We start from the raw sequence: 13513 nt of genomic DNA, 5'->3' as shown, positions 1-13513 counted from the left end.
TACCTTACTGCACTTGCAGTAGGTCTATTCGTAGCCTATTCTAAGGAGTAATTTGCTCCACAATCTTTTAGAAAAGCTCGTAGCCCCGAGAGCTAGCCTAGCTAGCTACCTTTTCCAACTACAGCTAGCCCTTTTCTCCTTAACACCTAGCCTACCTTTACATTTTTTGATCATCCACCGCAACAAATAAAACACCAGCACTTGAATACTATTTTGTGCTGTCCCTGTCTACATTGTGTACAGTTCGTTTGGTTAGGAATCATTGCCTAGCACAGCCTTATCCATTGTTCGTGTGCAAGTCGTTCACAACCACACATACAAGAACACGACGTTGAAATTAGAACTTTATTAACTTCATACGCTGTATCAGCAAACAAACACAACATGGACAAGTTTCTGATTCGTAAAAGTCAGAAAGAGAAGCCTGTGGACTTCTTTAAACATAAACGTGATGGCCTCCAGCAACAACGAACCACCATGTCCAAGCATAGCACTATCTCCAAGCAGTGTCTGGAGCATCTTATGTAGTTGCTCATAGAATTTCTAAGCTTGGCAAACCCCATACAATTGCCGAAACACTGATTTTGCCGGCCACGCAACACGTTTAGAATAATGATAGGTATTGTGCTGAGTTTAGCTCCTATGTCAAATTACACTGTATCACGCCGAATATCAGAAATCAGTTTGGGTCCTATTTCAAAGAGGACTACCGTTCATTCGCCTGAGTTCGGGATCCATTTCTCTGCTCAGCAGATGAGCTGTCACTAGACATGAAAGAGCAGCTGAAGAGTGACAGTAGACTTAAGCATCTCCCCTCTTTCGTCATTCTTTTTTTTGTAAAGATCACAAGAGGCCCATAATAATAACAGTATCCTAATGATAGCAATAATACCACTTATTATTATTATGATAATAATAATAATACAATAATAATAATTGGTCGATAATCATTAATTATAATAATACCTACTATTACTGATAATAATAATAACAATAATAAAAATAAATAGTTATAATAATTGTCTGTATGGGCCTAACAATAACAATAGCCTAACCTTGACATGTCAGGCCTATCAATAACAATACACTATCTATCTATCTATCTATATATGGTGGTGTAGTTGAGGGCGGTGGCGGCGGGCCGCGGGTGGATGGGGGGGCCCCAACTACCCCTAACCAGCTTTGGGGGGGCCCAGCTTGCAAAAGTTTGAGAACCCCTGGTTTAGAAGCATAGTATGCCTTTGAAGTCTGTGCTAAGTTACCATGATGTCTTCAGATGATGTTGAAATCAGAAGGCACTGTGGTGGAGTATAAATCTCCATGGCTACGGTACGGTTTTGTTTATTAAAAAAAGAAAAAAAGGAGGAACTACATAGAACCTTCTGATCATATGTGTTTATATGACATTTACTGTCAACAGCAAAACAAGAAACAGAACTGTCGTGCTGTTTGGGTACACGTCTTAAAGTTGGATTTCACCATTTTTCCCATGAGAGCTGCAGTGCTGTGAAAGGTTTGAAGGCAACTTCTGACCTCCTTTTGCCATCTCACAGAAGCACCACTCTAGGAGCAACACTGGTCAGTGGGGACTCTCCTGCAAACCTTTGAAAGTTACTCACTACCCTTTAAAGCCCGCCCGCCCGCCCCCACTCACCCTGCAGACGGACATCTGGTTGGTGGTGAGGGTGCCCGTCTTGTCGGAGCAGATGACGGAGGTGCAGCCCAGCGTCTCCACGGAGGGCAGCGAGCGCACGATGGCGTTCTTCTTGGCCATGCGGCGCGTGCCCAGCGCCAGGCACGTGGTGATGACGGCCGGCAGGCCCTCGGGGATGGCGGCCACGGCCAGCGCCACGGCTATCTTGAAGTAGTAGATGGCGCCGCGCACCCAGGAGCCGCCGTGGACCGGGTCGGCGAAGTGACCGATGTTGATGACCCACACGGCCACACAGATGAGCGAGATGACCTTGGAGAGCTGCTGGCCGAACTCGTCCAGCTTCTGCTGCAGTGGCGTCTTCTCCTGCTCAGTGGACGCCATCTGGTTGCGGATCTTGCCTATCTCCGTGGCGACGCCGGTGGAGACAACCACTCCGATGGCGCGACCCGACGCAATGTTGGTCCCCTGTGGTACACACAGACAGACACACACACAAACAAATAAATAAATAACACACACTCTTGAGTCACACACACAAACACACAGGCTGCCAGTCCTAAAAACAGAATACATCAAAGCACTGGGCAACTTTTCCAAGACAAATGTATCTGTTCGGGTGGAAGGGCTGAACATAATGTCATTAAGTGGGTTCCCCCTGGGGGTCCATCTTAAATGAGCCAGGACGTGATGAGGGGGACTATAAACGGCACATCACGCCAGTGCAATTAGACCTGCGCCAGAAAAACAAAAAGCGCTGAAAATGTGACCCTACACAATGCGATCATGGTCCGCGGTCAGAAAAAGCTTAGTTAGCAAATTAAGTTACACGGCTAAATCATTTTCACCTGACTCTGCACAAAACTCTTTTTAGGGGCACCCAGGAGAAACACATCTAAAAATGAAAATCTAAAAATAAAAAAAATACTCTAACATGCCTTGTAATTTAAAAATGTTAATCATTTTTTCAATAATTTTTTTTTTTTTTTAAATGTTAATCTCTCAAATTAAAACCCTTGGCACAAAAGGGAAATCATTAAAGATCAGCACTCTCCGTCCAAGTGATTTCATAACAGGGCTCTGTTGCTGTAGAGCAATGCTCATGTTCACGTTGCATGGGACTGATGGAAATCTACATTCCTTGTGAGTATGGGAATGGACTACAGTGAAACATTGGCAACCCCCCACCCCCACCCACTAGGCCCTAAACAGAAAGAAAAAAAACTCACAGAAAACAGCATGTTCTTCTTGTCTTGATTGACAGCTCTGGGGTCGGGCACAGGGTCAGTGTGTTTGATCACAGACACAGACTCCCCTAATTAAAAGGAAAAAGAGACACTAAATAAGCTCGCCATGACATGATAACACAGTGCTTAGGAACACTCGTAAATGAAATGCAATGAATGGTTTTGGGTGGAGGACCACCGGAGTTTAGCTCTCTCTTGATAGGCAATCACCTGAGTGAGGCATGCCCTCAAAACACAAAATCATTAGGGTCATCACAAAGACAAAAACCTGTAACAAGACACTGTTTTTTAACACACACAATCCTTCAGAGATGCCCTCAGGGACATGCCGTGCAGGCGTACCTGCATACCTAGAGCGAGCCCGTACCTGTAAGGATGGATTGGTCCACTCTCAGCGTGGTGGACTTGATGGAGGTGATCCTGATGTCTGCTGGCACCTTGTCACCAACTACAGCAAAAGAACACCACAAAAGAAAATTGTGAGCTAGGCATATTTATTTAGGAGAGAGAAAGAGAGCATGACAGAAAAAGCACATGAAAGAGCAAGAGAGAGAGAGAGAGAGAGAAAGCAAAGGTTACTTAAAGGCAGGAGGTTTACTTTGGGTAGCGCTAAGCTACTCTTGTTTCCTGGTTGCTTGTGGCCATAGTAGGCGCAGACTGCTGCTGTAAATCACTCGCCTGTGGCCATAGTAGGTGCAGACTGCTGCTCTAATCACGCAGGAAATGAGGGAGAAAGGAACACGGCTCTCGGCATCCATCCGGCACTGCTCATCTGGGGCAGCCGGAGCCCACCCCCCCCCAGGTAAACAACAGATCGAAGCGCCCCCAGCGCAAACAAAGCCCCGAGCCAGGGAACGACGACTACAGTCACACAGATCCCTAACTTCGCTTCAAAGGCGAACGGCATGCACACTGCAAAGAGGGCTCGATACAGCAATGATGGAGTCACCGCCACCTCACCTTCCTTCCCCCTGACCTGATCAATAACAATCTCTTGCTCGACACCGGAACACACACACACACACACACACACACACACACACACACACACACACACACACACACACACACACACACACACACACACACACACACACACACACACACACACACACACACACACACACACACACACACACACACACACACACACAGCTTTTCCTCCCTACCCCTAGAGAGGGGGGGAAAATACAGCAGTCTGAAAGAAACTATTCATAACCACGGATTAAAACACTTCCCTGCAACCATGGTTTTGCCTTTGTGTACCATTTTGTGACATTTAGGCTACCTGTTCCAAAACAGCAAATCTTATAACACTACAATACCACCATACATCACTGCAACACCAACCCACCCTGCCATGCCCTAATGTGACAATTACCCCACCACACTTTGGTGCAAAACCACTCTCACATCCCCACCACTGCCCCTTGTGCAGTTTGCCACAGCTTTGACCCGCACCACAGCACTAATTTGAGAAAAGCTCTCAACCTTTTACTACTTGCATGAAAGTCAATACTTGTAAGCCTATATGTAGCATTTACTCTACATTTAGTATTGTATTCAAATCTATTCTTGCCTGCAACTAATAATCCTACATCTTAAATATGCATGCATATACAAAAAAAAAAAAATCATTTCATGCCACGTACAGTTATACGATCAACCTCATAATGTTGCTTATGTTTAAAATCGTGCTCATTCTCTCAATTAATGCGGCGGCCATATTACGCACCCGCTAGACAGTACATCTACTTCCCATATATGGCGATTAGAAAAGCGCTCTGGAGGGGGGCACTGTGGCGCAAGCCGATAAGCCCCCCCATTTACGGGCTTCATGGCCCGCGGGGACACAGGTTCAAATCTGGCCTGCTGTCGTGCTCCTGATCCTCTACCCACGTCTTCTCCGCCTCGCTTCCTGTCCACAAATCTTCCCTGTCCTGTCCAAATAAAGGCATAAAAGCCCAAAACACTGGTTCAACCTGATTAAAAGTGATGACCTGCAGCAACTTCAGTGTCTGAAAAAAAAAAGAAGCTTTCGTTTCTCCTATTCAATCTGGTCATCCAATAAGACACCAATAATAAAAGGCATGATCACTTCACTGATTACATGCCCTAGGGTGGGCAGTTTCAATAGAGCTTTGCCCTCCATTCTTTCTGGTCATGCACAGCGACTTGCCATGGTGAGACTATTCAGTCGACTTGGAGACCCTGTGGGAGGGGGATAGTAAACACTTTTGCAAGACTAGCAGGCTAACTCGCATATGCTTCTTCAACTTCTCTTTCATGGTGGTGTACCTTTTTAAGGTTCTACCCCAGTCATTCTTCAAACACATTTACTCAGTGATGGAGTCTCTCCTTTCTGTCTTTGTCTTTCTCTTGCTCTCTCTCTATCTTCATTTATTTTTCTCTCCCCCGTCTCATATCTATTACCGCACACCACGGTTTCGCTTTACCAAAATAGCTACAGTCACACATTATAAACAGTTATCACACACACACACACGTCGCTCCTGGTCAGGTCCCCTCCGAGTCGGGTGTGCGCAGGCGGAGGCCGCAGCAGCAGATAAGGACCTCTGGTCTTCCTCCTCCTCGTCCTCCTCCTCCCTTGGCAGCCGCCTCGTGCCCCCTTCCTCAACGGAGTGTTGCAGCCCGCCTCCAGGAAGTGGCCCCCCACCCCATCACTGTTAGAACACAACTCATCTAAATGCTAATGCGTCAAGACACACCAACTTTGGGGTGGTCCATGTCCTTTACAAGCGCGGCACCAAAGCAAACTAAAAAGGCACAAAGGAAGCCACTCTTGCTGCATGAGTGGGATTACACAAGACGCTGCCTAACAACATGAAACTACAGAGATTGTTCTGGTGTCTGGCATATACAATGTACAAGAACAGCAGCAGCATGATCTCAACCTTCATTTACATTTAAATGTATTTGAAGTGTTTACACGGATTCATTCAGAGCTGTATTTCAGCCCTATCGCAAACAAAGCCTTTCCTGGACCCTAAGGGCAGCACACCTTCAGCGAGTAGCACTGACACACACACACACACACACACACACACACACACACACACACACACACACACACACACACACACACACACACGAGGAGAGGGGGCACCCCTCCACGTGGAGGATGACCGTGACGGACTATTCCGAAACAGGCAGCGCGGGTGCGAGGGAGCCCAGGCCCAAAACTCTCCCACAGGTTTCCACCTCCTCAGGCCTTCTATAAACCCTCCGCCGGTTCCTCAAACCCACGTAGCGTAGAGTTGGGTGTGTGTGTGTGTGTGTGTGTGGATGTTTTCCATCTTATAATTGGAGGGAAAGTTCCACTGTAGACCGGATTCACAAGCGTGGCGTAACATTGGCACAAGTGACAATGAGAAGGCTGGACACAGGGGTTTAAAAATATATATATATATATATATATTCCTACTCTTGGTAAACTCCACTCAGGAGGCGAAAAGCAACCTTTTCCAAAACCCCACAAATCAAGTGGCTGCTGCCCTCTGCTCTGCAAACGTTCCAACGGAATCAACACTTACTAATCTGAGACGCAGGAAAAGCTGCATAACGAGGAGCTGGGAAACGGGAATGACGCGGAGGGACAAACTGTACGGCGGTTTGGGTTGCCATTTCGTTGGGGCCAGGTTTGGCCCGTACAGCTCTGGCCTTCTCGCATTTTTTTTCTCCCCCCGAGAGACTAAATTTACATTTTCCGTCTTTAGTTCTCCTCTCCCAACACTGACAATTTGTGTTTTCTTTTTAAAACCCTCTTTTTTTTGGACTGCTGCCTGACTTATCTTGTTGCTAAGCAGTACCAAACAAACGTTGAGGCGAGTGAAGAAACAGAAGTGCGATAAGGGGAGATAATTCCCCTCTGTGCATGAGACGCCACATGATGCGCAAATGCAATCTACTGTGACCGACACATTCCACAGTCCAAATCAGTTTTTAAATCCTTCAGCTACTAATTGCAAAAGTTTTCAAGTGCATTATGAAATGCAACAGCTCTCATTGATATTCTTACTTGTAACGACGTAACATGACGAATAGATTGTTCTCGTTTGATGCTAAATGCAAATCAGAGGGCGTTGGTTCACTTTAATTCCCTTGTGCATTACATTTCTGACAAGGTCAAGCAGATGAACCAACTGCACTGTTGGGCGGGCATCAAACATCACTCTCATACTCAAGAGTTGATGGAGGGGGAAGGATTTGGGAAAGGCCCCTTCCACTGTCGCCCTCCGAATGCATCCCCTAAATCACCAGCAGACAGTCTTCCTGTGGCACGGGTGCCAGCCATTTCCACTAGCCCTGACAGATTTGCAGTGTGAACATCCACTCTCCAGAAAAACCCTGTGCGCTCCGGCCTGGCACACTGACCGCTAAGGCCGCCGTCAGCAGACACCACTGGCACTTACTCTTGCCGATGTAGAGGACAATACAGCAGGGAGATTCTGGGGGATTGTAAATTTGCACGTGCCAGCACACGTGGGAAATTAGTAGTGCACGTCTCCCGTGTGCACAGCAGGGACCAGGCTACCCTCCTGCCACACAACTCAATTAAAACACACGCCTGAAGGCCCAGACCAATGCGGGGATGGGATTTATCTGGCTGGTGACACACTCACACCTAGCTAAGGCGAGTCGGCATCGGGTAGCGAGTGGGCCAGATGTTGATGTTGATCCCCGGCCTGGTGGTGAGTGTGTGTGTGTGTGTGTGTGTGTGTGTGTGTGTGTGTGTGTATATATATAAAGTTTAGGCACGGCTGCTGCTCTTACTGGTAAGTGTACTGCTGAACACGGGGGCAGGAATGTGGGCCTGCCCCAGCACAGACCGGGGAGGCGTCGCAGAACAAAGAGAGGTTTGTTTTCCCCTCCGCGCAGAGTCAGGTAACACAACTGACTAGGTAACACCTTCTCTCTCTCTCCCCCCTCACCTTTGTGTACGGTCATGAGGCCATCCTCATATACAAACATACAGTCGTGAAATGAACAGCATTATTTTCACTTCCCCATTAACTATTCTGTCCACCACTCGTTCATCTTTTACTTTCCCCTTTCTCTACGCATCTCCTCTAGTTTTTGTGATGCAGCTTGTCATGGTACTGACATGGTCCTTAGAGTGAAATCATGGCACATCGCTAACAAACAATCGCCTAGTAACAAGCTCTCTGGCAAAATGCCTCTCCTGGTAAGCATGAGCTGAAGTCTTTCTGGTAGAGCCTGTTCCACCTTTACAACGCACGAGTCCACTGATGTTTTTTTCTTTTTGTCATGTCTGCTTCACGGAATCTGCCGTTTGCTGCCCCTTTTTCCCTGTTGCCTCGCTGCTTTGCACAAATCCTTTCCTCCACACTTCACCACGCTGCAGAGAGATCATTAGTGAGCCAAAGTTTACAGAAACAAACACTAATTACTTTGATGACATGACCCTGTCCACATCACACAAATGTGCAATCGCTCTGTGGGAGTGTGTGTCTCTCCCTCTCTCTGTCTCTCTCTCACACACACACACACACAGAGATGCACAGAAGTAACAACAAGTTTATTTTTAGATGAGGCTTGCCTACACATGGGCTGTTTCACAGCATGAGTTGGAGCGTGTGTGTGTGTGTGTGTGTGTGTGTACAAGCGGGCGAGCGAGCCGCGGGGAGGCTGACAGACGTGGAGCCACGTCCAGGTGGTTTTGGGGCGACTGACAGCATGGAAAAGCAGGAGGCGAGCGGAGCTGGAAATTTAAATGGGGGCCCCTAAATCCAGCGTGAAACCGCAGCCACTTTGCAGAGGCCATTTTTTTTTTTTTTTCTCGTGGCGGAACGCAGAACACCGAATGCCACACACCAAACACGTCTCGGAGCTGGCACCTCACGGACTAGGGGGGGGTTGACAGGGTACACATCGCTTATGCAACCCGCTCTGGGATATTCCTGCAAGGATGCCAGGCCTGCTGGCAGAGGGCTCCCCCCAAACACCTGAGCATGTGGTCAGTGGCTGAGCACAAGCAGCAAACAAGCTGGATGGATGGGGGGAGGAGAGAGAGAGAGAGAGAGAGAGGCCTTATGTGTGTAAGATGGCAGCTGGTGAAAACACTTGAAAAACTGGACAGAGTTGACAGAGTGGAAACAAAGTAGAAAGAAGAAGAAGAAAAAAAAAAAAAAAAAAGAGACGAGAAAGAGAGAGAAGTTGGGAGACCACTCAGAATTAATGTTCCATTGAAGTCTTCCGACAACAACAAAAATGATGCCAGCCTCACCCCCCCTCCGTGATGCCCTCATAAATGGGCTCTCCCATCGGATGTGTGCATGAGCAACATGACAAATGGATGCCGCAAACAACAACTATTAAATCACTTGAAGGGAAGCATAATAACACGCTTGAGTGCATCTTGGAAGACATTGGAGAAGCCCAGAGACGGTATCATTTCCCATTTGCATTCTTCCCACCCACCTTGAGGGCGCATTTAGTCAACGCTCGCATTAAACGACTCCATGCACATGCACATGCCCTGCTGGTCTGGCTGCTCACTCCTGCTATACGTCCCCATTAGACATCCATTTACATCAAGTATTTATAGGCTATAGGACGCGCCGTCCATGGGAACTAGTGTCCACTGCATGTCTACCACCATACCTGCCACCTCCACCACGTCCCCGGGGACGATGTCGCGGGCCTTGATGTTCTGGACGGCCTTCTTGTTCATGCGGAACACTTTGCCCATCTCCGGCTCGTATTCCTTCAGAGCTTCAATGGCGTTCTCCGCATTCCTCTCCTGTGGTGGGGGAAGGAAGGACAAGTATTGTTTACCGGGGGCAAGAACCCCTCTGACAGATGAGATAATGAGTCATAGTGGAGAGTGATCAAGTGTAAGGCTATATTAACTTAGTATGCGTTTTGTATGGCTACATGTTTTATGCTTAATGACTAAAATACTCATTCACCTAATAATGAATAGAATAAATGGATTATAAATATTATTACTGACTACTAGACACCACCACGTTAGGCCCAATTAGTTAAACCCATAAATGAAATGCGAGCGGCCGGAATAGGGATTCTTCCCTTCACCAACTCTCCCCACCTTCGTTGGGTCCGCGCTCACTGTTTGGGTTTTGATAACCTGCCAGACACAAACTAATTGCTTCCCTTTGAGGGAACTTTTGTCCAATTATGGAGGAGCGGCATTGTCACACTTAATAAGCAGTACGTCCCAAAAAATTAGACAACGTCTCCACGCTGTCCACTGCCATTATGTACACCTATTCAGGAATTTCTCTGAACAGCGAAAGCCTAGCAGGTGTCAAATGAGGCGAATCCTTTCAGGAAGCAAGTCCAGCAGGGGGACAGAAAACTGATTTTCACACGATATCAGTAGCCTCTTCATTATTTCTTTACCCTCTATAGACCTGGGCTAAGAGGAATATGGGCAACAACTGCCTCTTGCAGAGATGTACAAACTAGCCTGGTGACTAAAAGTATAGGTATAAAGTTATGTAATTTTCAGACCAGAAAGTCAAAGAACTTTTGTGTTTTTTTAAGGTACGTTTTTGTGCATAATTACTTTAAATAACATTCCCAAATGTATTTTGATTGGCATATGGTCATGTGAAGGAGTGATAAAACAAGCTGTGAAGTTTGATGTCTGTTAGGTAGTCAGCTCACTAGTTTTAGACAAGGCATGCCTCTAACTTTAGGCTAAAAGAACCTCTGGTCTGCAGACCTACCTGCCACACGCCAATGACCGCATTGGCCACCAGGATCATCAAAATGACGATAGGCTCCACGAATGCAGTGGTGGTCTCATCTCCCTCCTCGAAAAGGGCCAGCACCTACATCACACACACACACACACACACACACACACACACACACACACACATCTTAGTACCTTATAGCCGTCTGGATTTGTATTCTGTTGCAAGGGCACAAACACATTCCAAAGTCACTTGAAGCTAACCTAAGGTCTCCTGAGGTGCTTTTGCTGTTTATGTATGAGCTAGGGACTTGCAAGACCACAGACTAGTACACCTGACATCTGTGCAGGGTGTGTGGCACAGCACTCTGGATAACACTGAACGGGCACTGCCCGTACACAAGGTGCCAGCACTACTTATTCACCCCTCCACAACAGATGCCCTGTTGGCACAGGTGGAAATGGTAGAAGCTCAGCAGCAGTACTGTGCAGGTGCTGAACAGGAACAAAACAGTCCTTTATTTCCACCAGAGTCCACAGCCACATGGTAGGAAATAAGGGGAACGCAATTTTGGAAAAAGAAATGGCTCTCTCTGAATTTACAGCTACAGTTAAGAGGGGCTGGAGGATATGGCCTTAGAGGGCAGGTATGTGGGATTACAGTGGACCTAAAAATGACTCCATGACTCAGTCCGACTGACTCCCACATGCGGGCCAGGGGGTTTGGACCAGGGGTGGCTGGTCCAATTAAACAGATTAAGTGAGGCTAAATAATAAATTTAAAAAAAGCAAATAACACGCATGGATTCAAACTGTGTGTCTTATTTAATGATTGATTACTAGGCTGCGTACTGCATAGACAAACTGATAAAGTAAGCTGTACAAACAGTGAAATGACAGTTAAAATGACATGAAGCGCACGCCATTCATATGAAGCACATAAATGGACTTCAAAACCTGGAGCAAAAGGTCAGTTTAAAAAAAAAAAAAAAAAACATTACACCTATTGAAGCGGGTTTTAAAATGCAACCTTGCCATTTTGAATCGAACGTGCGCATCGTTGTGCATTGATGTAAATGATGATTGACAAATTACAACAACAAATTACAGTGCATCTAGCTAGCTCATCTTACATCAGACTTGGATTCAACATTAAAAAAAAAAAAAGATACAATGCTTGGTTTCTAAGGCATTTTTCACATGTATCTTTTTAAAAAGGGAAACTAGAAAGTACAGGAGAGAATGGCAAAAGCACCTGTTAAAGCAGTGGCTTGCAAATGAGTTAGCTAGCTAGCATCAACTAGCAAGGTAAGAGAGCTAACACTATATTGTCATTGTTAATATTGAATTGCCTCTGAATGGCGTAAACAGGCTTGTTCATGCTTTTTTTTTATTGAATGTCCCAATTGACATCCACTAAACATTGACATTAATTCACTGTAATTCATTTGATTAAATCTTTGGTTTGTTTGAATATTGTTGAGGCAGGGGAATGGAATACTGTTTGTGTTCCCCAGACCCCTGACAGGAACATAACTATTGCCAACACATTCAGCCTAGGTGAAAATGGTCTACTGGCTTTAGAAAATACTGGAATTTCAGTAGGAGCATGATCATGTAATGCTTGAATGCAGAAATATGTGATACCAGCTACCACTGGTTGGGAGGTATACCATTGTTGCTACTGCACAGTCCTCCTTATGCAAGTCCATTACCGTGTCTGGACTGGGCACACATGCACACAACAGGCCAAGTGATCTGCACGGAAATTCAGGCAATTAAATGCTACTCGGAGATGAGGGCACTATAAGTGAGTGATGGCCGAGTCAGAGGGAGTAATTAGTGTACAGTCTGAAACAAAGGGTACGTGCCACACAATTCATTTCTTGGGGAAAACACATCCTTCTGGTGTCGGGTTGTTGGAGCCCTTGACTACAAGTCAGGTAGAGGAAATGGTCACGCTCAGGGACTCCCAAAAAAGCATGACGGACAAAAGAGTAGAGCTGAAACACTTTCACTTTCAAGAGTGGGCATTGAAACGAGTCAGAACATTACTGCATTCAATTCACATACTGCTCCTTTTGTACCATAAGACAGCACTACTAATTAGATGAGACCACTGTAGTATTATTAAAAACATATTATGCAGGGTATGGTTAAAATCTACTTCAAAAAGTTGGTCTTGCCATTTGTAAGCCCCTACAGGACCTGCCTGGCATAACACATCGAGGTTTTCCTTTAACAAAGGCAGTTGCAAGTTGCTATAAGGCAATGAGGTCATCTGAAGTGGAAGAAAGGAGCCTCAGGAAAAAGGGATGGTGTGAGACAACGTGTGGATAAGAGAAACCATCACTACATGGAGCTCAAGCAGGACCCAGACAGTCCCTGGCCGTCTTCAGAGAGAGAGAAAAAAAAAGAAAGAAGAAAAGAAAAAAGGAACTCATACACCCCTTGAGCGAAATCGATATTTCCGACCACATGTGTCTTACAAAGGTTTCATGGAGTGCTGACAGAGTGTCATGAAATACATCTTTTGAACAGTGCTACAGCTGGTGCTATATGACCAGCCTACAGCATAAAAAAAGCATTTGGATATTGACGCCAGACCTAAACTAGACAGTACGGACACCATCTTGTGGCCAACAATCCAGAGGCTACATAGTGAATCTTTGCCTGACCAAAAGTAGAGCAATTCTGTTCTATTTCAGATGGATTGTGAAGAGGCATCCAGTGAGCACTACTGCCATTTGGCAGTCAAAATGCAAATCATACAGCCTTGAACATTCAGGTGTTGGAGACAGTTTACACCACAACCTTAAGCAAGCAGACCAGAAAACAGAGGATGCTTGAAACACCCCATTCAACAACCACAACATTTTTTCTTTAGTCACTTCCTGTTCATATTCTGCC

The 13513-nt window shown here is 46.1% G+C and overlaps 1 protein-coding gene across 2 annotated transcripts in view; it reads right to left on the bottom strand.

Annotated features, from left to right (window-relative positions):
• The window catches only part of atp2a3 (ATPase sarcoplasmic/endoplasmic reticulum Ca2+ transporting 3), a 49627-nt gene that overhangs the window by 23163 nt on the left and 12951 nt on the right, over positions 1 to 13513 (bottom strand). For both annotated transcript variants that reach the window (XM_031572405.2, XM_012822796.3), the window contains exons 4-8: positions 10635 to 10739; positions 9544 to 9682; positions 3266 to 3346; positions 2881 to 2966; positions 1655 to 2119 (exon numbers count right to left, since the gene is read on the bottom strand). In XM_031572405.2, the coding sequence (XP_031428265.1) occupies positions 1655 to 2119; positions 2881 to 2966; positions 3266 to 3346; positions 9544 to 9682; positions 10635 to 10739 (876 nt within the window). The remainder of the gene's footprint in view (positions 1 to 1654; positions 2120 to 2880; positions 2967 to 3265; positions 3347 to 9543; positions 9683 to 10634; positions 10740 to 13513) is intronic.

Source organism: Clupea harengus, chromosome 8 (genome assembly GCF_900700415.2).
Source record: "Clupea harengus chromosome 8, Ch_v2.0.2, whole genome shotgun sequence".
NCBI lineage: Eukaryota > Metazoa > Chordata > Actinopteri > Clupeiformes > Clupeidae > Clupea > Clupea harengus.
The sequence above is the reverse complement of the archived record's forward strand: the minus strand, read 5'-3'. Positions and strand labels throughout refer to the sequence as shown.